Here is a 22787-nt window from a genome sequence, read left to right on the forward strand (position 1 = left end):
CAGCTCAGACACGAGACGTGTGTCGCAGGGTCTACAGACTACAAAAGGAAAACCAGCCTAGGACACCTACGTCTTGCTTCCGGACAAGCTAAACCTTGTTTTCCCGCTTTGAGGATAACACAGTGCCACCGACATGGCCAGCTACCAAGGACTGTGGGCTCTCCGACGTGAATAAGACATTTAAATGTCTTAGCCCTCGCAAGGCTGCCGGCCCAGACGGCATCCCTAGCCGCATCCTCAGAGCATGCCAGACCAGCTGGCTGTTGTATATACGGACATATTCAATCTCTCCCTATCCCAGTCTGCTGTCCGCACATGCTTCAAGATGGCCACCATTGTTCCTGTACTCAAGAATGTAAAGGTAACTGAACTAAATGACTATCACTTCTTAGCACTTACTTCTGCCATCATGAAGTGCTTGACAGGCTAGTCAAGGATCATATCACCTCCACCTTACCTGTCATCCTAGACCCACTTCAATTTGCTTACTGCTCCAATAGGTCCACAGATGACGCAATCGCCATCACACTGCACACTGCCCTATCCTATCTGGACAAGACAAATACCTATGTAAGAATGCTATTCATTGACTATAGCTCAGCAATCAACACCATAGTACCCTCCAAGCTTGTAATTAAGCTTGAGGCCCTGGGTATTGACCCTGCCCTGTGCAATTGGGTCCTGGACTTCCAGACGGGCCGCCCCCAGGCGGTGAGGATAGGGAACAACATCTCCACTTCACTGATCCTCAACACTGGGCCCCCACAAGGATGTGTGCTCAGCCCCCAGGAAACAACAGAGGGACTCTCCTATCGACATCGACGGGACAGCAGTGGAATGTTTTAAGTTCCTCAGTGTAGATTTCACTGGCAAACTGAAATGGTCCACTCACACAGACAGTGTGGTGAAGAAGGCGCACAACCTCATGAGGTTGAAGAAATTTGGCTTGTCACCAATAACCCTCACAAACTTTTACAGATGCACAATTGAGAGCATCCTGTTGGGCTGTATCACCACCTGGTACGGCAATTGCACCACCGCAGGGCTCTCAAGAGGGTGGTGCGGTTTGCACAACATATCACCGGGGGCAAATTACCTGCCCCCCTGGACACCTACAGCACCTGATGTCACAGGAAGGCCAAAAAGATGATCAAGGTCAACAACCACCCGAGCCATTGCCTGTTCACCCCGCACCACAAGTGAGTAATCACATTTCTGATGTTCAGAAGCTCTTAGTCATAAGAGACCGTAGCAGCAACATTATGTACAAAACAATTTACGAACAAGGTGAAAAAACAAACAAAATAGCATGTTTGGTTAAGAGCTGATAAGACGGCAGCCATCCCCTCCGGAGCCATCATTACCAGTATTTGATTTAATTTGAAGGAAAGTTGGCGGGTGCACAGTTCTCTGTTAGGTTGCTAGAATTATTTTGGATGAACGTGCGAAGGTCAACTGTTTTTTCAAGTGGTTTGATTGACAATCAGATGAAAACATCATGACTGGTTGTGTTCATGGCCTTTTTATTTCCTGTTTTAATGTTTTATTTTATTTTTGAGTGGCAGCCAGCAGGAAAATATCTGAATGATGTGAAATGTTGAGTTACTAAAGGAGACAGGATCAGGAGATAGCATGTTATTTGTGTTGGTGAGTGTATGTGTGATTTCTTTCTTTCTGTTTGTGATGTCTTTGGGCTACAAAGAAATGAGGGGGTGTGCTGTTCGTCTGTCAGACGGCGAGAGGGAGAGATGAAGATAGGGAGATGGCGAGAGGGAGAGATGGCGAGAGAGAGAGATGGCTAGAGCGGGAGATGGCTAGAGAGGGGGATGGCTAAAGGGAGAGATGGCGACAGGGAGAGATGGCTAGAGAGGGGGATGGCTAAAGGGAGAGATGGCGACAGGGAGAGATGGCTAGAGGGAGAGATGGCGAGAAGGAGAGATGGCTAGAGGGAGAGATGGCGACAGGGAGAGATGGCTAGAGGGAGAGATGGCGAGAAGGAGAGATGGCTAGAGGGAGAGATGGCTAGAGGGAGAGATGGCGACATGGAGAGATGGCAAGAGGGAGAGATGGCGAGAAGGAGAGATGGTGAGAGGGAGAGATGGAGAGATGGTGAGAGGGAGAGATGGCGACAGGGAGAGATGGCTAGAGGGAGAGATGGCTAAAGGGAGAGATGGCGACAGGGAGAGATGGCAAGAGGGAGAGATGGCGAGAAGGAGAGATGGCTAGAGGGAGAGATGGCTAGAGGGAGAGATGGCGAGAAGGAGAGATGGCCAGAGGGAGAGATGGCGAGAAGGAGAGATGGCGACAGGGAGAGATGGCTAGAGGGAGAGATGGCGAAAGGGAGAGATGGCTAGAGGGAGAGATGGCTAGAGGGAGAGATGGCTAGAGGGAGAGATGGCTAGAGGGAGAGATGGCTAGAGGGAGAGATGGCTAGAGGGAGAGATGGCTAGAGGGAGAGATGGCTAGAGGGAGAGATGGCTAGAGGGGAGAGATGGCTAGAGGGAGAGATGGCTAAAGGGAGAGATGGCTAGAGGGAGAGATGGCTAGAGGGAGAGATGGCTAGAGGGGAGAGATGGCTAGAGGGAGAGATGGGAGAGATGGCTAGAGGGATAGATGGCTAGAGGGAGAGATGGCTAGAGGGAGAGATGGCTAAAGGGAGAGATGGCTAGAGGGAGAGATGGCTAGAGGGAGAGATGGCTAGAGGGGAGGATGGCTAGAGGAGAGATGGCTAGAGGGAGAGATGGCTAGAGGGAGAGATGGCTAGAGGGATAGATGGCTAGAGGGAGAGATGGCTAGAGGGAGAGATGTTTAGAGGGAGAGATGGCTAGAGGGAGAGATGGCTAGAGGGGAGAGATGGCTAGAGGGAGAGATGGCTAGAGGGAGAGATGGCTAGAGGGAGAGATGGCTAAAGGGAGAGATGGCTAGAGGGAGAGATGGCTAGAGGGAGAGATGGCTAGAGGGAGAGATGGCTAGAGGGAGAGATGGCTAGAGGGAGGGAGGGCTAGAGGGAGAGATGGCTAGAGGGAGAGATGGCGGAGATGGCTAGAGGGATAGATGGCTAGAGGGAGAGATGGCTAGAGGGAGAGATGGCTAAAGGGAGAGATGGCTAGAGGGGAGAGATGGCTAGAGGGAGAGATGGCTAGAGGGGAGAGATGGCTAGAGGGAGAGATGGCTAGAGGGATAGATGGCTAGAGGGAGAGATGGCTAGAGGGAGAGATGGCTAGAGGGAGAGATGGCTAGAGGGAGAGATGTTTAGAGGGAGAGATGGCGAGAGGGAGAGATGTTTAGAGGAGAGATGGCTAGAGGGAGAGATGTTTAGAGGGAGAGATGGCTAGAGGGATGGCTAGAGATGGCTAAGGGAGAGATGGCTAGAGGGAGAGATGGCTAGAGGGAGAGATGGCTAGAGGGAGAGATGGCTAGAGGGAGAGATGGCTAGAGGGATAGAGAGATGGCTAGAGGGAGAGATGGCTAGAGGGAGAGATGGCTAGAGGGAGAGATGGCTAGAGGGAGAGATGGCTAGAGGGGAGAGATGGCTAGAGGGAGAGATGGCTAGAGGGGAGAGATGGCTAGAGGGAGAGATGGCTAGAGGGATAGATGGCTAGAGGGAGAGATGGCTAGAGGGAGAGATGGCTAGAGGGAGAGATGGCTAGAGGGAGAGATGGCTAGAGGGAGAGATGTTTAGAGGGAGAGATGGCTAGAGGGAGAGATGGCTAGAGGGAGAGATGGCTAGAGGGGAGAGATGGCTAGAGGGAGAGATGGCTAGAGGGAGAGATGTTTAGAGGGAGAGATGGCTAGAGGGAGAGATGGCTAGAGGGAGAGATGGCTAGAGGGAGAGATGGCTAGAGGGAGAGATGGCTAGAGGGAGAGATGGCTAGAGGGTGAGAGAGATGTTTAGAGGGTGAGATGGCTAGAGGGAGAGATGGCTAGAGGGATAGATGGCTAGAGGGAGAGATGGCTAGAGGGAGAGATGGCTAGAGGGTGAGAGATGGCTAGAGGGTGAGCTGTAGATGGCTAGAGGGAGAGATGGCTAGAGGGAGAGATGGTATCTAGAGGGTGAGAGATGGCTAGAGGGATAGATGGCTAGAGGGATAGATGGCTAGAGGGAGAGATGGCTAGAGGGAGAGATGGCTAGAGGGAGAGATGGCTAGAGGGAGAGATGGCTAGAGGAGAGATGGCTAGAGGGAGAGATGGCTAGAGGGAGAGATGGCTAGAGGGATAGATGGCTAGAGGGAGAGATGTTTAGAGGGAGAGATGTTTAGAGGGAGAGATGGTGAGAGGTAGAACAGAAAGGAACACATAATACAGCACCCCATATGAGAACTGGTAGTATGAGATTGGAAAACACTTGTAGGAGAACAGTTCCAATGACTTGAGCTCAGAAAATGTTATGGTATTCAGAGACGGCATGCCGACAGACACATTGAAATTTAAATTTGATTGGATATAGCGAGCAGTAGAGCATATGAGTATCATTAGAGGGTGAGCAGTAGAGCATATGAGTATCATTAGAGGGTGAGCTGTAGACCATATGAGTATCATTAGAGGGTGAGATGTAGACCATATGAGTATCATTAGAGGGTGAGCAGTAGAGCATATGAGAATCATTAGAGGGTGAGCTGTAGACCATATGAGTATCATTAGAGGGTGAGCTGTAGACCATATGAGTATCATTAGAGGGTGAGCTGTAGACCATATGAGTATCATTAGAGGGTGAGATGTAGACCATATGAGTATCATTAGAGGGTGAGCAGTAGAGCATATGAGTATCATTAGAGGGTGAGCTGTAGACCATATGAGAATCATTAGAGGGTGAGCAGTAGAGCATATGAGAATCATTAGAGGGTGAGCTGTAGACCATATGAGTATCATTAGAGGGTGAGATGTAGACCATATGAGTATCATTAGAGGGTGAGATGTAGACCATATGAGTATCATTAGAGGGTGAGCAGTAGACCATATGAGTATCATTAGAGGGTGAGCAGTAGACCATATGAGAATCATTAGAGGGTGAGCTGTAGACCATATGAGTATCATTAGAGGGTGAGATGTAGACCATATGAGTATCATTAGAGGGTGAGCAGTAGAGAATATGAGTATCATTAGAGGGTGAGCAGTAGAGCATATGAGTATCATTAGAGGGTGAGCAGTAGAGCATATGAGTATCATTAGAGGGTGAGCAGTAGAGCATATGAGTATCATTAGAGGGTGAGCAGTAGAGCATATGAGTATCATTAGAGGGTGAGCAGTAGAGCATATGAGTATCATTAGAGGGTGAGCTGTAGAGCATATGAGTATCAGTAGAGGGTGAGCAGTAGAGCATATGAGTATCATTAGAGGGTGAGCAGTAGAGCATATGAGTATCATTAGAGGGTGAGCTGTAGACCATATGAGTATCATTAAAGGGTGAGCAGTCGAGCATATGAGTATCATTAGAGGGTGAGCAGTAGAGCATATTAGTATCATTAGAGGGTGAGCAGTAGAGCATATTAGTATCATTAGAGGGTGAGCAGTTGACCATATGAGAATCATTAGAGGGTGAGCTGTAGAGCATATGAGTATCATTAGAGGGTGAGCTGTATACCATATGAGTATCATTAGAGGGTGAGCAGTAGAGCATATGAGTATCATTAGAGGGTGAGCAGTAGAGCATATGAGTATCATTAGAGGATGAGCTGTAGAGCATATGAGTATCATTATAGGATGAGCAGTAGAGCATATGAGTATCATTAGAGGGTGAGCTGTAGACCATATGAGTATCATTAGAGGGTGAGCTGTAGACCATATGAGTATCATTAGAGGGTGAGATGTAGACCATATGAGTATCATTAGAGGGTGAGCTGTAGACCATATGAGTATCATTAGAGGGTGAGATGTAGACCATATGAGTATCATTAGAGGGTGAGCAGTAGAGCATATGAGTATCATTAGAGGGTGAGCTGTAGACCATATGAGAATCATTAGAGGGTGAGCAGTAGAGCATATGAGTATCATTAGAGGGTGAGCAGTAGAGCATATGAGTATCATTAGAGGGTGAGCTGTAGACCATATGAGAATCATTAGAGGGTGAGCTGTAGACCATATGAGTATCATTAGAGGGTGAGCTGTAGACCATATGAGTATCATTAGAGGGTGAGATGTAGACCATATGAGTATCATTAGAGGGTGAGCAGTAGAGCATATGAGTATCATTAGAGGGTGAGCAGTAGAGCATATGAGTATCATTAGAGGGTGAGCAGTAGAGCATATGAGTATCATTAGAGGGTGAGCTGTAGACCATATGAGTATCATTAGAGGGTGAGCAGTAGAGTCATATGAGTATCATTAGAGGGTGAGCAGTAGAGCATATGAGTATCATTAGAGGGTGAGCAGTAGAGCATATGAGTATCATTAGAGGGTGAGCTGTATGAGTATCATAGAGGGTGAGCAGTATCATTAGAGGGTGAGCAGTAGAGCATATGAGTATCATTAGAGGGTGAGCAGTAGAGCATATGAGTATCATTAGAGGGTGAGCAGTAGACCATATGAGTATCATTAGAGGGTGAGCAGTAGAGCATATGAGTATCATTAGAGGGTGAGCTGTAGAGCCATATGAGTATCATTAGAGGGTGAGCAGTAGAGCATATGAGTATCATTAGAGGGTGAGCAGTAGAGCATATGAGTATCATTAGAGGGTGAGCATGTAGATCATTAGAGGATGAGCATATGAGTATCATTAGAGGATGAGCAGTAGAGCATATGAGTATCATTAGAGGGTGAGCTGTAGACCATATGAGTATCATTAGAGGGTGAGCTGTAGACCATATGAGTATCATTAGAGGGTGAGCAGTAGAGCATATGAGTATCATTAGAGGGTGAGCTGTAGACCATATGAGTATCATTAGAGGGTGAGATGTAGACCATATGAGTATCATTAGAGGGTGAGCAGTAGAGCATAGAGGGTGAGCTAGACCATATCATTAGAGGGTGAGCAGTGAGCAGTAGACCATATGAGTATCATTAGAGGGTGAGCAGTAGAGCATATGAGTATCATTAGAGGGTGAGCTGTAGACCATATGAGTATCATTAGAGGGTGAGCAGACCATATGAGTATCATAGAGGGTGAGCTGTATACCATATGAGTAACATTAGAGGGTGAGCAGTAGAGCATATGAGTATCATTAGAGGGTGAGCAGTAGAGCATATGAGTATCATTAGAGGATGAGCTGTAGAGCATATGAGTATCATTAGAGGGTGAGCAGTAGAGCATATTAGTATCATTAGAGGGTGAGCAGTAGAGCATATGAGTATCATTAGAGGGTGAGCTGTAGAGCATATGAGTATCAGTAGAGGGTGAGCATATGTAGAGCATATGAGTATCATTAGAGGGTGAGCAGTAGAGCATATGAGTATCATTAGAGGGTGAGCTGTAGACCATATGAGTATCATTAAATTAGAGGGTGAGCAGTCGAGCATATGAGTATCATTAGAGGGTGAGCAGTAGAGCATATTAGTATCATTAGAGGGTGAGCAGTAGAGCATATTAGTATCATTAGAGGGTGAGCAGTTGACCATATGAGAATCATTGAGGGTGAGCTGTAGAGCATATGAGTATCATTAGAGGGTGAGCAGTAGAGCATATGAGTATCATTAGAGGGTGAGCTGTAGAGCATATGAGTATCATTATAGGATGAGCAGTAGAGCATATGAGTATCATTAGAGGGTGAGCTGTAGACCATATGAGTATCATTAGAGGGTGAGCTGTAGACCATATGAGTATCATTAGAGGGTGAGATGTAGACCATATGAATATCATTAGAGGGTGAGCAGTAGAGCATATGAGTATCATTAGAGGGTGAGATGTAGACCATATGAGTATCATTAGAGGGTGAGCAGTAGAGCATATGAGTATCATTAGAGGGTGAGCTGTAGACCATATGAGTATCATTAGAGGGTGAGCAGTAGAGCATATGAGTATCATTAGAGGGTGAGCTGTAGACCATATGAGTATCATTAGAGGGTGAGCAGTAGAGCATATGAGTATCATTAGAGGGTGAGCTGTAGACCATATGAGTATCATTAGAGGGTGAGCAGTAGAGCATATGAGTATCATTAGAGGGTGAGCAGTAGACCATATGAGTATCATTAGAGGGTGAGCTGTAGACCATATGACTATCATTAGAGGGTGAGCTGTAGACCATATGAGTATCATTAGAGGGTGAGCAGTAGAGCATATGAGTATCATTAGAGGGTGAGCAGTAGAGCATATTAGTATCATTAGAGGGTGAGCAGTAGAGCATATTAGTATCATTAGAGGGTGAGCAGTTGACCATATGAGAATCATTAGAGGGTGAGCAGTAGAGCATATGAGTATCATTAGAGGGTGAGCTGTAGACCATATGAGTATCATTAGAGGGTCAGCTGTAGACCATACAGTATGAGTATCATTGGAGGGTGAGTTGTAGACGATATGAGTATACCATCTCTCATTCTGTCTCTTACTACTGACCCCTCATCACCTCTCTTCTCCAGCTCTCATCCTGTCTCTTACTACTGACCCCTCATCACCTCTCTTCTCCATCTCTCATCCTGTCTCTTACTACTGACCCATCACCACCTCTCTCTCCATCACTCATCCTGTCTCTTACTACTGACCCATCACCACCTCTCTCTCCATCACTCATCCTGGCTCTTACTACTGACCCCTCATCACCTCTCTCTCCATCTCTCATCCTGTCTCTTACTACTGACCCCTCACCTCTCTTCTCCATCTCTCATTCTGTCTCTTACTACTGACCCCTCACCTCTCTTCTCCATCTCTCATCCTGTCTCTTACTACTGACCCCTCATCACCTCTCTTCTCCATCTCTCATTCTGTCTCTTACTACTGACCCCTCATCACCTCTCTCTCCATCTCTCATCCTGTCTCTTACTACTGACCCCTCATCACCTCTCTTCTCCATCTCTCATCCTGTCTCTTACTACTGACCCCTCATCACCTCTCTTCTCCATCTCTCATCCTGTCTCTTACTACTGACCCCTCATCACCTCTCTTCTCCATCTCTCATCCTGTCTCTTACTACTGACCCCTCATCACCTCTCTCTCCATCTCTCATTCTGTCTCTTACTACTGACCCCTCATCACCGCTCTTTTCCAGCTCTCATTCTGTCTCTTACTACTGACCCCTCATCACCTCTCTTCTCCATCTCTCATCCTGTCTCTTACTACTGACCCCTCACCACCTCTCTTCTCCAGCTCTCATTCTGGCTCTTACTACTGACCCCTCATCACCTCTCTTCTCCATCTCTCATCCTGTCTCTTACTGCTGACCCCTCATCACCTCTCTCTCCATCTCTCATCCTGTCTCGTATAGATGTTGAGACACCGGTATGGGTATAGATGTTGAGACACCGGTATGGGTATAGATGTTGAGACACCGGTATGGGTATTGATGTTGAGACACCGGTATGGGTATAGATGTTGAGACACCGGTATGGGTATAGATGTTGAGACACTGGTATGGGTATTGATGTTGACACACTGGTATGGGTATAGATGTTGACACACCAGTATGGGTATAGATGTTGAGACACCGGTATGGGTATAGATGTTGACACACTGGTATGGGTATAGATGTTGACACACTGGTATGGGTATAGATGTTGACACACTGGTATGGGTATAGATGTTGAGACACCGGTATGGGTATAGATGTTGACACACCGGTATGGGTATAGATGTTGAGACACCGGTATGGGTATAGATGTTGACACACTTGTATGGGTATAGATGTTGAGACACCGGTATGGGTATAGATGTTGAGACACCGGTATGGGTATAGATGTTGACACACTTGTATGGGTATAGATGTTGAGACACCGGTAGGGGTATAGATGTTGAGACACCGGTATGGGTATAGATGTTGAGACACCGGTATGGGTATAGATGTTGACACACTTGTATGGGTATAGATGTTGAGACACCGGTATGGGTATAGATGTTGACACACTTGTATGGGTATAGATGTTGAGACACCGGTATGGGTATAGATGTTGACACACCGGTATGGGTATTGATGTTGACACACCGGTATGGGTATAGATGTTGAGACACCGGTATGGGTATAGATGTTGAGACACCGGTATGGGTATTGATGTTGACACACCGGTATGGGTATAGATGTTGACACACCAGTATGGGTATAGATGTTGAGACACCGGCATGGATCGAGCTTTGTACACAGCATTTTTTAGACTCAAGTCTTTTATTTGTTTGACCCATAGATAAAGAAACCACTTACAAAGTGAAGTGGAATAGTTGTCACAGAAGACACGTCTTTGTACTCTCGAGCGTATTCTTCTTCGTTTTAACACCCACTTCCATGTTGGAACGGGGTCTCTCTCTGCATCTTTGCTCAGATGTGTGTGTGTGTGTGTGTGTGTGTGTGTGTGTGTGTGTGTGTGTGTGTGTGTGTGTGTGTGTGTGTGTGTGTGTGTGTGTGTGTGTGTGTGTGTGTGTGTGTGTGTGTGTGTGTGTGTGTGTGTGTGTGTTCGTGGAGAGTGATTTATCTGTATTTGACAGGTATGTAAAGGGATTCTTCAATTTTAACGAGACCAATACATCTCTTCTTGCTGCGTCCCTGTATTCCGCGGTGTGTGTAGGCAGCTAACAGAATGAATGCCAGAAACACCACTCTTATGTATTCTGTACTGCACATTCAATGTTCCCTTTGAGTCAAGCCCTTAGTCCCTATTATTGTTGCCCTGATATTCCACCCTGGGTTCAGGAAAGGTTGTGAAGACTTCCGGGTTCATGGAATCAACATAATGGAGTGTGTTGCGAGATTATAACACAGTTTGGATTTCTCAGAGGCTGGGCACATGTATCTACCTTCAAAAATGTTTTCTTTCATTCCTCAAGACATCATTATATACCCCAAGGGTATATAAGAGCAGGCAAACTCTGACTCCTTTTATCGTGAGCTGTACGTGCCCCATTTCTCACCCACCTGAGAGTACTTAAACTCTCCACCACACAGTAAGAGACTCGCTCGGATCGGTGTACCTGTGCTGTGGTGTACCTGTGATAAGAGGTGAAGCCAGGAGCAGGAGACTCACTGGAAAAACAAGCCAACATTTCTAAACACACTGTATGGCAGAGGAACTAACCAGCCTGAAGTCAGAGAAAGCTGAAGACTTGGGTTCCTGACCACAACACACTGGAGACAAGGTGCCAGTCATTCACTAGTGTAAGAAACATTCATGAAATTACTTTGAGAATTATTTTGTAATACTCTAATTAGTGTTTTGTATTTAATGTTACTTTTGTCTTGCTTTTCTGTGTATTGTTGATTTATTGTATTATATTTAGTATGATGAATTTACACTGCTCTCTGGTGTCTGTGAGATTGCTTATGTTTTAAGGCAGGAGAAAAGTCAACAATATTTTTTTTTAAGAAATAGAGTTGGCCGAGGATAAATAATATTGACAGCAATTTAGCATTTGTTTCATTATACAGGACATTACAAGGTTACAATACAAATGTATTTAATCACAGTGCATACTGATTTCTGGACTGTGTGATGCGAGTGTCAACGCATTAACACATTGATGTATAATACAGTGAGAATGTCTAGCGTACTGATATAGGGTGTTTGTATGATATGCTACACAATTGGTATAGGAGAAGGTACTGTGTTTATATCCAGTGAAGTAGGAGTTTAAAGTGACCTTCATTTTTTCACTGAGTATAAATGTAAAAGTAATATTTCAATGAGCAAGTAATCTCTGGTGGACTGACTACGTAAGCACAAATGGTACTGTCGATCTGACACAACAGGATGCGCAAGATAACAAGCATAATTAGGTCTGGTGCTTGGGTTTATCCTCACTGGCTATTTGGACAAATCACGATTTCGCAAGGTGTCAGCATCCTTCGAATTTCAGAAGAGGAGGGTACATTTGGACAATAGACTTGAAGCTCTTCGTTCTGGTTCCGATCCTCGTTCTATCTCTTCTCTTAACACATATGGACCCAGAACTTAATCAAGTCAATCTGACCAATTACGCAAGACTTTAGTTCTGGGTTAACCAAGATTAAATAGTCAGTGAATATGAATGTACTGTATCACAAGAGAATAAAACACTGTCCTTTCTTTCTATTGGCTGGCTGTGTTGCCTGGTGGGCTCATAGAGTGGGTTTAAGGTATGGCTGGCTTGTCTCCTCCTGCTGCCTCATGCCCTCCTGCTGCTGACCCTAATGGCCATAACTCTGGTGTCCTCCAGCTACCCTCAGCCACGCCTCCGACCCATACACAGGTAAGACTCAGTATCCCAATATATATATATATATCCCAGTGTCCTTTCTCCCTCTAAGGCAGAAGACAGAGTGAATCTCAAGTGTTTCCTCGTTCTTCCTGTCCTGTATCTTTCATCTTGTCCATGTCTCCTTCTCAAAATGTCAGAGGTAAGCAGGAGAGAGGGATTGAGGACAGGACTTGTCTTCTCTGCCATTTTGAAAAAAAAGGAGGTGAGGCGAGACGGTCGAAAGAGGTCATGGGGAACAAGTAAACAATTTTGAAATGAACCCAGATTTATTGTTTATCCCCCTTGTCCCCAAAATCAACCCTTTTACTGTTGCAATTTGAGAATACGACACCATGGTAGTGAGATCAATCTTTCTATTGTAGTGAACACAATTGTTCCGAAATGGAAGTTATATCTATAGAAATGGTTCTGTCATTCCCAGTGACATCCATTGTTCCTATATGGAAGTGAGTTCTATCATTCCTGTTATTTTGTCTGCTTCCAGAGGCACCTCTCCAGGCGATCCAGGAGACAAGCGGGAGTATTGGGAGGTTCTCTGGCCCTCCATCTCGCTCCGTGATCGGAGCAAGCAGATGATGTCAGCCCCAGACTTTGGTGCGGCCAAGAGCAAGGCAGAGCTCCTGGGGGAGCAGTGGCTCCCAATGGTGGGCCAGTCGCAGATGGACGAGGACATGGCCAAGGGCTGGCTGGGTGACTGGGCTCTGCAGGGATCTAACAATGAGGAGTGGAGGAACATCGTGGTGGCAGATGATGCAGCGTTCAGGGAGAAGAGTAAGCTGCTAACCGCCATTTAGAGAAAGAAGTGGCTTAACTCCTATATGCAGAAACTGTTGGTTGTCAACTCCCAGTTGTAATATGACTGCTAAGCCTATACAGTGCCTTGCGAAAGTATTCGTCCCCCTTGAACTTTGCGACCTTTTGCCACATTTCAGGCTTCAAACATAAAGATATAAAACTGTATTTTTTTGTGAAGAATCAACAACAAGTGGGACACAATCATGCTGTCCCCAGTCCACCTGGCCATGCTGCTGCTCCAGTTTCAACTGACCTGAGCCCTAGGACCATGCCCCGGGACTACCTGACATGATGACTCCTTGCTGTCCCCAGTCCACCTGGCCATGCTGCTGCTCCAGTTTCAACTGTTCTGCCTTACTATTATTCGACCATGCTGGTCATTTATGAACATTTGAACATCTTGGCCATGTTATGTTATAATCTCTACCCGGCACAGCCAGAAGAGGACGGGCCACCCCACATATGCTCTCTCTAATTCTCTCTTTCTTTCTCTCTCTCGGAGGACCTGAGCCCTAGGACCGTGCCCCAGGACTACCTGACATGATGACTCCTTGCTGTCCCCGGTCCACCTGACTGTGCTGCTGCTCCAGTTTCAACTGTTCTGCCTTGTTATTATTCGACCATGCTGGTCATTTATGAACATTTGAACATCTTGGCCATGTTCTGTTATAATCTCCACCCGGCACAGCCAGAAGAGGACTGGCCACCCCACATACCTGGTTCCTCTCTAGGTTTCTTCCTAGGTTTTGGCCTTTCTAGGGAGTTTTTCCTAGCCACCGTGCTTCTACACCTGCATTGCTTGCTGTTTGGGGTTTTAGGCTGGGTTTCTGTACAGCACTTTGAGATATCAGCTGATGTACGAAGGGCTATATAAATACATTTGATTTGATTTGATTTGATTTGAAGTGGATCGACATTTATTGGATATTTCAAACTTTTTTAACAAATCAAAAACTGAAAAATTTGGCGTGCAAAATTATTCAGCCCCCTTAAGTTAATGCTTTGTAGCGCCACCTTTTGCTGCGATTACAGCTGTAAGTCGCTTTGGGTATGTCTCTATCAGTTTTGCACATCGAGAGACTGACATTTTTTCCCATTCCTCCTTGCAAAACAGCTCGAGCTCATTGAGGTTGGATGGAGAGCATTTGTGAACAGCAGTTTTCAGTTCTTTCCACAGATTCTCGATTGGATTCAGGTCTGGACTTTGACTTGGCCATTCTAACACCTGGATATGTTTATTTTGAAACCATTCCATTGTAGATTTTGCTTTATGTTTTAGATCATTGTCTTGTTGAAAGACAAATCTCCGTCCCAGTCTCAGGTCTTTTGCAGACTCCATCAGGTTTTCTTCCAGAATGGTCCTGTATTTGGCTCCATCCATCTTCCCATCAATTTTAACCATCTCCCCTGTCCCTGCTGAAGAAAAGCAGGCCCAAACCATGATGCTGCCACCACCATGTTTGACAGTGGGGATGGTGTATTCAGGGTGATGAGCTGTGTTGCTTTTACGCCAAACATAACGTTTTGCATTGTTGCCAAAAAGTTCAATTTTGGTTTCATCTGACCAGAGCACCTTCTTCCAAATGGTTGGTGTGTCTCCCAGGTGGCTTGTGGCAAACTTTAAACAACACTTTTTATGGATATCTTTAAGAAATGGCTTTCTTCTTGCCACTCTTCCATAAAGGCCAGATTTGTGCAATATACGACTGATTGTTGTCCTATGGACAGAGTCTCCCACCTCAGCTGTAGATCTCTGCAGTTCATCCAGAGTGATCATGGGCCTCTTGGCTGCATCTCTGATCAGTCGTCTCCTTGTATGAGCTGAAAGTTTAGAGGGATGGCCAGATCTTGGTAGATTTGCAGTGGTCTGATACTCCTTCCATTTCAATATTATCGCTTGCATATTGCTCCTTGGGATGTTTAAAGCTTGGGAAATCTTTTTGTATCCAAATCCGGCTTTAAACTTATTCACAACAGTATCTCGGACCTGCCTGGTGTGTTCCTTGTTCTTCATGATGCTCTCTGCGCTTTTAACGAACCTCTGAGACTATCACAGTGCAGGTGCATTTATATGGAGACTTGGATCATTCAGAGATCCTCACTGAAGTTCTGGAGAGAGTTTGCTGCACTGAAAGTAAAGGGGCTAATTTTGCACGCCCAATTTCAGTTTTTGATATGTTAAAAAAGTTTGAAATATCCAATAAATGTCGTTCCACTTCATGATTGTGTCCCACTTGTTGTTGATTCTTCACAAAAAAATACAGTTTTATATCTTTATGTTTGAAGCCTGAAATGTGGCAAAAGGTCGTAAAGTTCAAGGGGGCCAAATACTTTCGCAAGGCACTGTATAGGCTTAGCAGTCATATTACAACTGGGAGTTGACAACCAACAGTTTCTGCATATAGGAGTTAAGCCACTTCTTGATTTATCAGATCTTTGTGTGATGTTTGATGAAGAATAAACTCTGGATATGGAGCATCAGTCGACACAGGATATACATGCATATGTTTATGTACATATTTTGATCCAGTTTAATTCCTAATTGAAGTAATGAATACGTTGAGATACTTCCATGGCGATGGCGCCATCGTTGTACAGCTGTGGGTCTACCATGGGACTGTTCATATGTTGTTAATGAGCCTAAAATAAAACAAATGATTGATCACTGTATTCATATGGTTATTGTTCCTCCATGGTTCCATTGTGTTTATGTTTTATCTTTTTGTCATATGTAAATTCACTTTTCTGTTTTATCTGATGAACTTAACTGATGGTTTCCTCAGTCTGGTGGAAGGTGCCACACAGTGGTGTGAAACTCATTCCATGGAGGGCCTAGTGTCTGCCCGTTTTGGGTTTTTCCTTTCAATTAAGACCGAGACAACCAGGTGAGGGAAGATTCTTTACCAATTAGTGACCTTAATTCATTAATCAACCACAAGGGAGGAGCGAAAACCTGCAAGACACAAGGCACACTGGAATGAGCTTGGTGTAATATACAGCAGGGTTAGGGTTAATTGAAAAGCAGTTGTAATTTACTTCTCGTAGGGACTGCAACCTGAGGTGGGTTGCAGGGTGCTTGATTTGAAGGTCACTTCCGAATGAGCCGTCATCTGCGCAGGAACATTGACTTTAAAAGGTGCAATGTCGACAGGACTCTACAACGCGCCTCACATTGAATCCTGGCCTGCATTTTGTACATACGTGTGAGTGCGTGTGTGTGTGTGCATCTGTGTCTGTGTGCGTGGGTCTGTGTGTGTTTCAGAGTGTGTGTGTGTGTGTATGGGTACGTGCATGCCTGAGCGTGTGCGTGTGTCTGTGTGCCTGTGTGTGTATGTGTCTGTGTGTGTGTGTGCGTTTCCATGTGTGTGCGTGCTAAGAACTTGGACTGCAGATGGTGATCTATTCCCTAACACCCAAGTTATGATGTGTTTAAAATTGAATATTTTAATAAACTTGTGATGAGAAAATAAATGGGGGTCAAAGCTAAATACACCAGCCTGACCCCATTACTTCTGGTGAGTGGACCATTAATCTGGTGATGCGGCAGACCTGTGATTTACGAGTCTCTCTCTCTCTCTCTCTCTCTCTCTCTCTCTCTCTCTCTCTCTCTCTCTCTCTCTCTCTCTCTCTCTCTCTCTCTCTCTCTCTCTCTCTCTCTCTATATATATATATATATATATATATATATATATATATATATATAAAGTTTATTATCATGTTTTACATATACTGTACATATGACAATATAGGCAGATTCGTGGCTATAATAAGTAGAGAGCTGTCATTCAGCAACATGTGTATTTTTATGTATGTGTACATGCGTGCCTGAGCGTGTGTGCATTTATTTGTGTGTGTGTGTGTGTGTGTGTGTGTGTGTGTGCGTTTATTTGTGTGTGTGTGCGTTAGACTCCGACCTGTATTGGTTCCTTATTGTCCAGGGGAAGTGTGGTAGATGAATGACAGGGCAACATTTTAATTTCTGCCTAAATAGACGTACCCAAACGTAATTATTTTCCATGAGATAAATAATAAATAATAACTGGTTATGTTTCATAGTTTTACAAAGGTCTGGAACTCACCTTTCTGGTTAACATGGGAAGACATTGCTGAGGTGTACTCACTTTTGAGGACACAAGCTCAAGTACATAGTACAAATATTATATAAATATAGAAAATCTGAGGGGCTTGAAATGACTGAAATGCTTTCTAAATATACTGACAATTAAATTGTAAACAACTTACTATCAGATTTGACATTTCTTATCACTGTAAAATAAATATGATCATGCTTAGTGACAGTATAATATTGGCACAATTTCATATAATTGCCAAGAGATCATTTTCCACTTAACGTCCACTGAGAGACGCAGAGACACCATCCAAATGTGTGCAGTCGTTACAACTTCAGTTTTAAGAACAAAGTGATTTTGTGCACCTGTGTCCAAAAGAAAGTGGTCTTAGTTCAATTCTTATGAAATCATTCATATTTGTTCATGTTGAGAGCTCTAAATCCGGCTAAGAGTTTCACAGGAAATCATTCCTTTGTCAGGATAAGCCAGAAGTTATGCAAATATGGGGTCTGAAAACTGAAACTGCAAGTCAGCCCTGCTGGGAGAGTGGGAGTGGAGAGCAGAGAGATGGGGCAAGGTTTGCCAAGTCTAACTTAATTTCTAGAACAATGACCACTCATAACCCGCCCACAAGGCCTGAAAAACTAGCCCCCCAAAAATGTTTTGCAGCAAAAGAGGAGTTGCCACATGAGCAGGAAGTAGGCAGCTAGCTAGTGCTGTTAGTTCCTTCCCGCTGGGCACAGGCGTCGTTTCAACGTCTACTTTTGATTTAAATGTTTTTGAGATGTCAATTAACGTGAATTCAATGTCAAATCAAAAACAAAATCACCCTGCCATCACCCTGCCAAAAAATACGAAATTCCCTTAATCCAATCAGTTTTCCACGTTGATTCGAAGTCATCAGATTTAATAGTTAACCAGTTTTTGCCCAGTGGGTTGTTCTCACATCACTTGACATGCACGTCATGACATGTGCTGGCGCTGCTCTCCTCCTGCTTGCTCTCTCAACAGCCTGCCTCACTGCCTGATAGTCAGCAGCAGCAGGTCACAGTGAAATTCATAGATAGAGAAAAAAGAAGAGAAATGCCATGGCAGCCGCGGGTCAATTTAAAAGTAGCCCGGACACCTGCATCCCGCGACCAATACAACCGTGGACATAGCAACCCTGGTTGGGACTTTCTTGCAATATAAAACACTGAACCCCAAGACATTCACAGAATGCTTTGTACACCAAAATGTCTGTTGGAACCGGTCAAGAAATGCTCAAAGTCCCCCAAATAGGGACTTAACATCTAAGAGTTAAAGATTAAGGCTTTTGCCTCTTCATCTGTCCTGTTTGGACATTCGTTCTGTAGTCATCTGCAACAATGTTCATTGGTTATTTCTTGTCTAGGGTCCAAGGGGAAGTGGCCATAGAATCAGAATCAGCTAGAGACCCAGACACCTGGCCAGCTCTCTGCTCTGCTGTGATAGATAAGTAGACCCAGAATAGCAGAGACTATTATTTATCACCGGAGCCAGTGGTGCTACCTGGCAGACTCACCCAATCGGCAGACTCACCCAATCGGCAGACTCTAAATTGCTTCCTGCAAACCATTGATTCCCCACCATTGATACTGCTTCCCTATTCTACTATATGGTACCCTATACGGTACCCCCTAATTGCTGTAATCTGTTCACTCTCCTGGCCATGCTACTGTATCACCAGCCCTGGTCGTCTTTTTCATACTCCTGGGCTAAAGCACCCAAACACTCATTTACAGGAACTAAGTAAGTGTTGAGCATCTTATTGTGCATTTTGCATGGTAATGTATAGCCTGGGCCTTGGTACTGTATAGTCTGGATCTTGGTAATGTATAGCCTGGATCATGGTACTGTATAGCCTGGGTCATGGGACTGTAAAGCCTGGGTCATGGGACTGTATAGCCTGGGTCATGGGACTGTATAGCCTGGTTCATGGGACTGTAAAGCCTGGGTCATGGGACTGTAAAGCCTGGGTCATGGGACTGTATAGCCTGGGTCATGGGACTGTATAGCCTGGGTCATGGAACTGTATAGCCTGGGTCATGGGACTGTACAGCCTGGGTCTTGGGATTGTATAGCTTGGGTCATAGGACTGTATAGCCTGGGTCATGGGACTGTATAGCCTGGGTCATGGGACGGCATAGCCTGGGTCATGGGACTGTATAGCCTGGGTCTTGGGACGGCATAGCCTGGGTCATGGGACTGTATAGCCTGGGTCTTGGGACTGTAAAGCCTGGGTCTTGGTACTGTATAGCCTGGTTCATGGGACTGTAAAGCCTGGGTCATGGGACTGTAAAGCCTGGGTCATGGGACTGTAAAGCCTGGGTCATGGGACTGTATAGCCTGGGTCATGGGACTGTATAGCCTGGGTCATGGTAATGTATAGCCTGGGTCATGGGACTGTAAAGCCTGGGTCTTGGTAATGTTTAGCCTGGGTCATGGGACTGTAAAGTCTGGGTCATGGGACTGTATAGCCTGGGTCATGGGACCGTATAGCCTGGGTCATGGGACTGCATAGCCTGGGTCATGGGACTGTATAGCCTGTGTCTTTGGACTGTATAGCCTGGGTCATGGGACTGTATAGCCTGGATCTTGGTAATGTATAGCCTGGGTCTTGGGACTGTATAGCCTGGGTCATGGGACAGTATAGCCTGGGTCATGGGACTGTAGAGCCAGGGTCATGGGACTGTATAGCCTGGGTCTTGGGACTGTATAGCCTGGGTCATGGGACTGTAGAGCCTGGGTCATGGGACTGTATAGCCTGGGTCATGGGACTGTATAGCCTGGGTCATGGGACTGTATAGCCTGGGTCTTGGGACTGTATAGCCTGGATCTTGGGACTGTATAGCCTGGGTCTTGGGACTGTATAGCCTGGATCTTGGGACTGTATAGCCTGGGTCATAGGACTGTATAGCCTGGGTCATGGGACTGCATAGCCTGGGTCATGGGACTGTATAGCCTGTGTCTTTGGACTGTATAGCCTGGGTCATGGGACTGTATAGCCTGGATCTTGGTAATGTATAGCCTGGGTCTTGGGACTGTATAGCCTGGGTCATGGGACAGTATAGCCTGGGTCATGGGACTGTAGAGCCAGGGTCATGGGACTGTATAGCCTGGGTCTTGGGACTGTATAGCCTGGGTCATGGGACTGTAGAGCCTGGGTCATGGGACTGTATAGCCTGGGTCATGGGACTGTATAGCCTGGGTCACTGGGACTTGGGACTGTATAGCCTGGGTCTTGGGACTGTATAGCCTGGATCTTGGGACTGTATAGCCTGGGTCTTGGGACTGTATAGCCTGGATCTTGGGACTGTATAGCCTGGGTCATAGGACTGTATAGCCTGGGTCATGGGATTGTATAGCCTGGGTCATGGTAATGTATAGCCTGGGTCATGGGACTGTAAAGCCTGGGTCTTGGTACTGTATAGCCTGGTTCATGGGACTGTAAAGCCTGGGTCATGGGACTGTAAAAGCCTGGGTCATGGGACTGTATAGCCTGGGTCATGGGACTGTATAGCCTGGGTCATGGGACTGCATAGCCTGGGTCATGGGACTGTATAGCCTGGGTCTTGGGACTGTATAGCCTGGGTCATGGGACTGTATAGCCTGGGTCATGGGACTGTATAGCCTGGGTCATGGGACTGTATAGCCTGGGTCATGGGACTGTATAGCCTGGGTCATGGGACTGTATAGCCTGGGTCTTGGGACTGTATAGCCTGGGTCATGGGACTGTATAGCCTGGGTCATGGGACTGTATAGCCTGGGTCATGGGACTGTATAGCCTGGGTCATGGGACTGTATAGCCTGGGTCATGGGACTGTATAGCCTGGGTCATGGGACTGTATAGCCTGGGTCATGGGACTGTATAGCCTGGGTCATGGGACTGTATAGCCTGGGTCATGGGACTGTATAGCCTGGGTCATGGGACTGTATAGCCTGGATCTTGGTAATGTATAGCCGGGAGCACTGGAAACGCGTTCTCTGGAGTGATGAATCACGCTTCACCATCTAAAAGTCCAATGGACGAATCTGGGTTTGGCGGATGCCAGGAGAACGCTACCTGCCCCAATGCATAGTGCCAACAGTAAAGTTTGGCGGAGGAGGAATAATGGTCTGGGGCTGTTTTTCATGGTTCAGGCTCGGGCCATTTTAATGATACAGCATACAATGACATTCTAGAATATTCTGTGCTTCTAACTTTGTGGCAACTGTTTGGGGGAAGGCACTTTCCTGTTTCAGCATGACAATGCCCCGTGCACAAAGCGAGGTCCATGCAGAAATGGTTTGTCAAGATCGGTGAGGAACAACTTGACTGGCATGCACAGAGCCCTGACCTCAACCCCATTGAACACCTTTGGAATTGGAACGCTGACAGCGAGCCAGGCTTAATCGCCCAACATCAGTGCCCGAACTCACTAATGTTCTTGTGGCTGAATAGAAGCAAGTCCCTGCAGCAATATTCCAACATCTAGTGGAAAGCCTTCCCAGAAGAGTGGAGGCTGTTATTGCAGCGAAGGGGGACCAACTCCATATTAATGCACATGATTTTGGAATGAGATGTTTGACGAGCAGGTGTCCACATACTAGAGTATTCTGTTTCCTCCATTAAAATGATAAGCAAAGACATTGTGTGATTGTCTCTCAGATTAACACAGCTATGGTCATGTGAATGGTGTTTGAGAGCTTGGTCTTTGGTGTTTGACGCTAAATATTATGCATGTTTCCTGCCAAAGAGAGCACACACACACACACACACACACACACACACACACACACACACACACACACACACACACACACACACACACACACACACACACACACACACACACACACACACAAAGACACATTGGGAAACTATAGGGGCTGTGGGCCCTCTTTATTATTCATTCTATATATAGTGCTGAGCTCAGGGAAACAGAGGATTCCAAATCACCTAATGTACAGTGCCCATATTAGGAACAGCCTCTGAGTCACAAGGAGTGAATTTAGTCAGAGCCAATATTCACAAGTATCTGAGTGCTGAACTACAGTAGAATCAGGTCCCTCATCTTTTTCAGTATTATTTATAAGGCTAAATTGATCCTGATCCAGCACTCCTACTCTGAGATGCTTGATACATACGGGCTCTGGCATCTGACACCTCTTTCTTGTAACTCTAAGGATGTCCTAATATGGACACCATTCATGCGGTCTGGTCTCGTACTTTAAAAACCTCACAATAGCAGGGAAATTGGATCCCCTTCTGAGAGGCTTACACCTAATAAGCAGCTTTACCCATCCTCCATCCTCCATTAAACACACACACTGCCCCTCTCCCAAGCCCGTTTCCTCCCACTCCCACCCACCCTTCCTCCCATCGTTCTGTTTCTCACTCGCTCCCTGTCTAAATTCTTGCTTCTCTTCCACCCCACCGTCCATCCCTCCCTTTCTTAGTTTCCCTCTAACCATCCTCACTCTGAAATTCTCTCACAGAGTATAGAAGTCCTCAAATGAATGCTGCTTCATTGACAGTGTCTATACATATAGTGGGGAGAACAATTATTTGATACACTGCCGATTTAGCAGGTTTTCCTACTTACAAAGCATGTAGA

The 22787-nt window shown here is 45.8% G+C and overlaps 1 protein-coding gene across 1 annotated transcript; it reads left to right on the forward strand.

Annotated features, from left to right (window-relative positions):
* The first annotated feature begins 12236 nt into the window (after positions 1-12236).
* pth2 (parathyroid hormone 2) lies at positions 12237-13098 on the forward strand. Its single transcript, XM_035751708.1, has 2 exons — positions 12237-12295; positions 12756-13098. The coding sequence occupies exons 1-2, from the start codon at positions 12237-12239 to the stop codon at positions 13096-13098; spliced, it is 402 nt and encodes a 133-aa protein (XP_035607601.1).
* Positions 13099-22787: the final 9689 nt, after the last annotated feature.

The sequence above is a fragment of the Oncorhynchus keta genome, chromosome 35 (genome assembly GCF_023373465.1).
Source record: "Oncorhynchus keta strain PuntledgeMale-10-30-2019 chromosome 35, Oket_V2, whole genome shotgun sequence".
Taxonomy (NCBI): domain Eukaryota; kingdom Metazoa; phylum Chordata; class Actinopteri; order Salmoniformes; family Salmonidae; genus Oncorhynchus; species Oncorhynchus keta.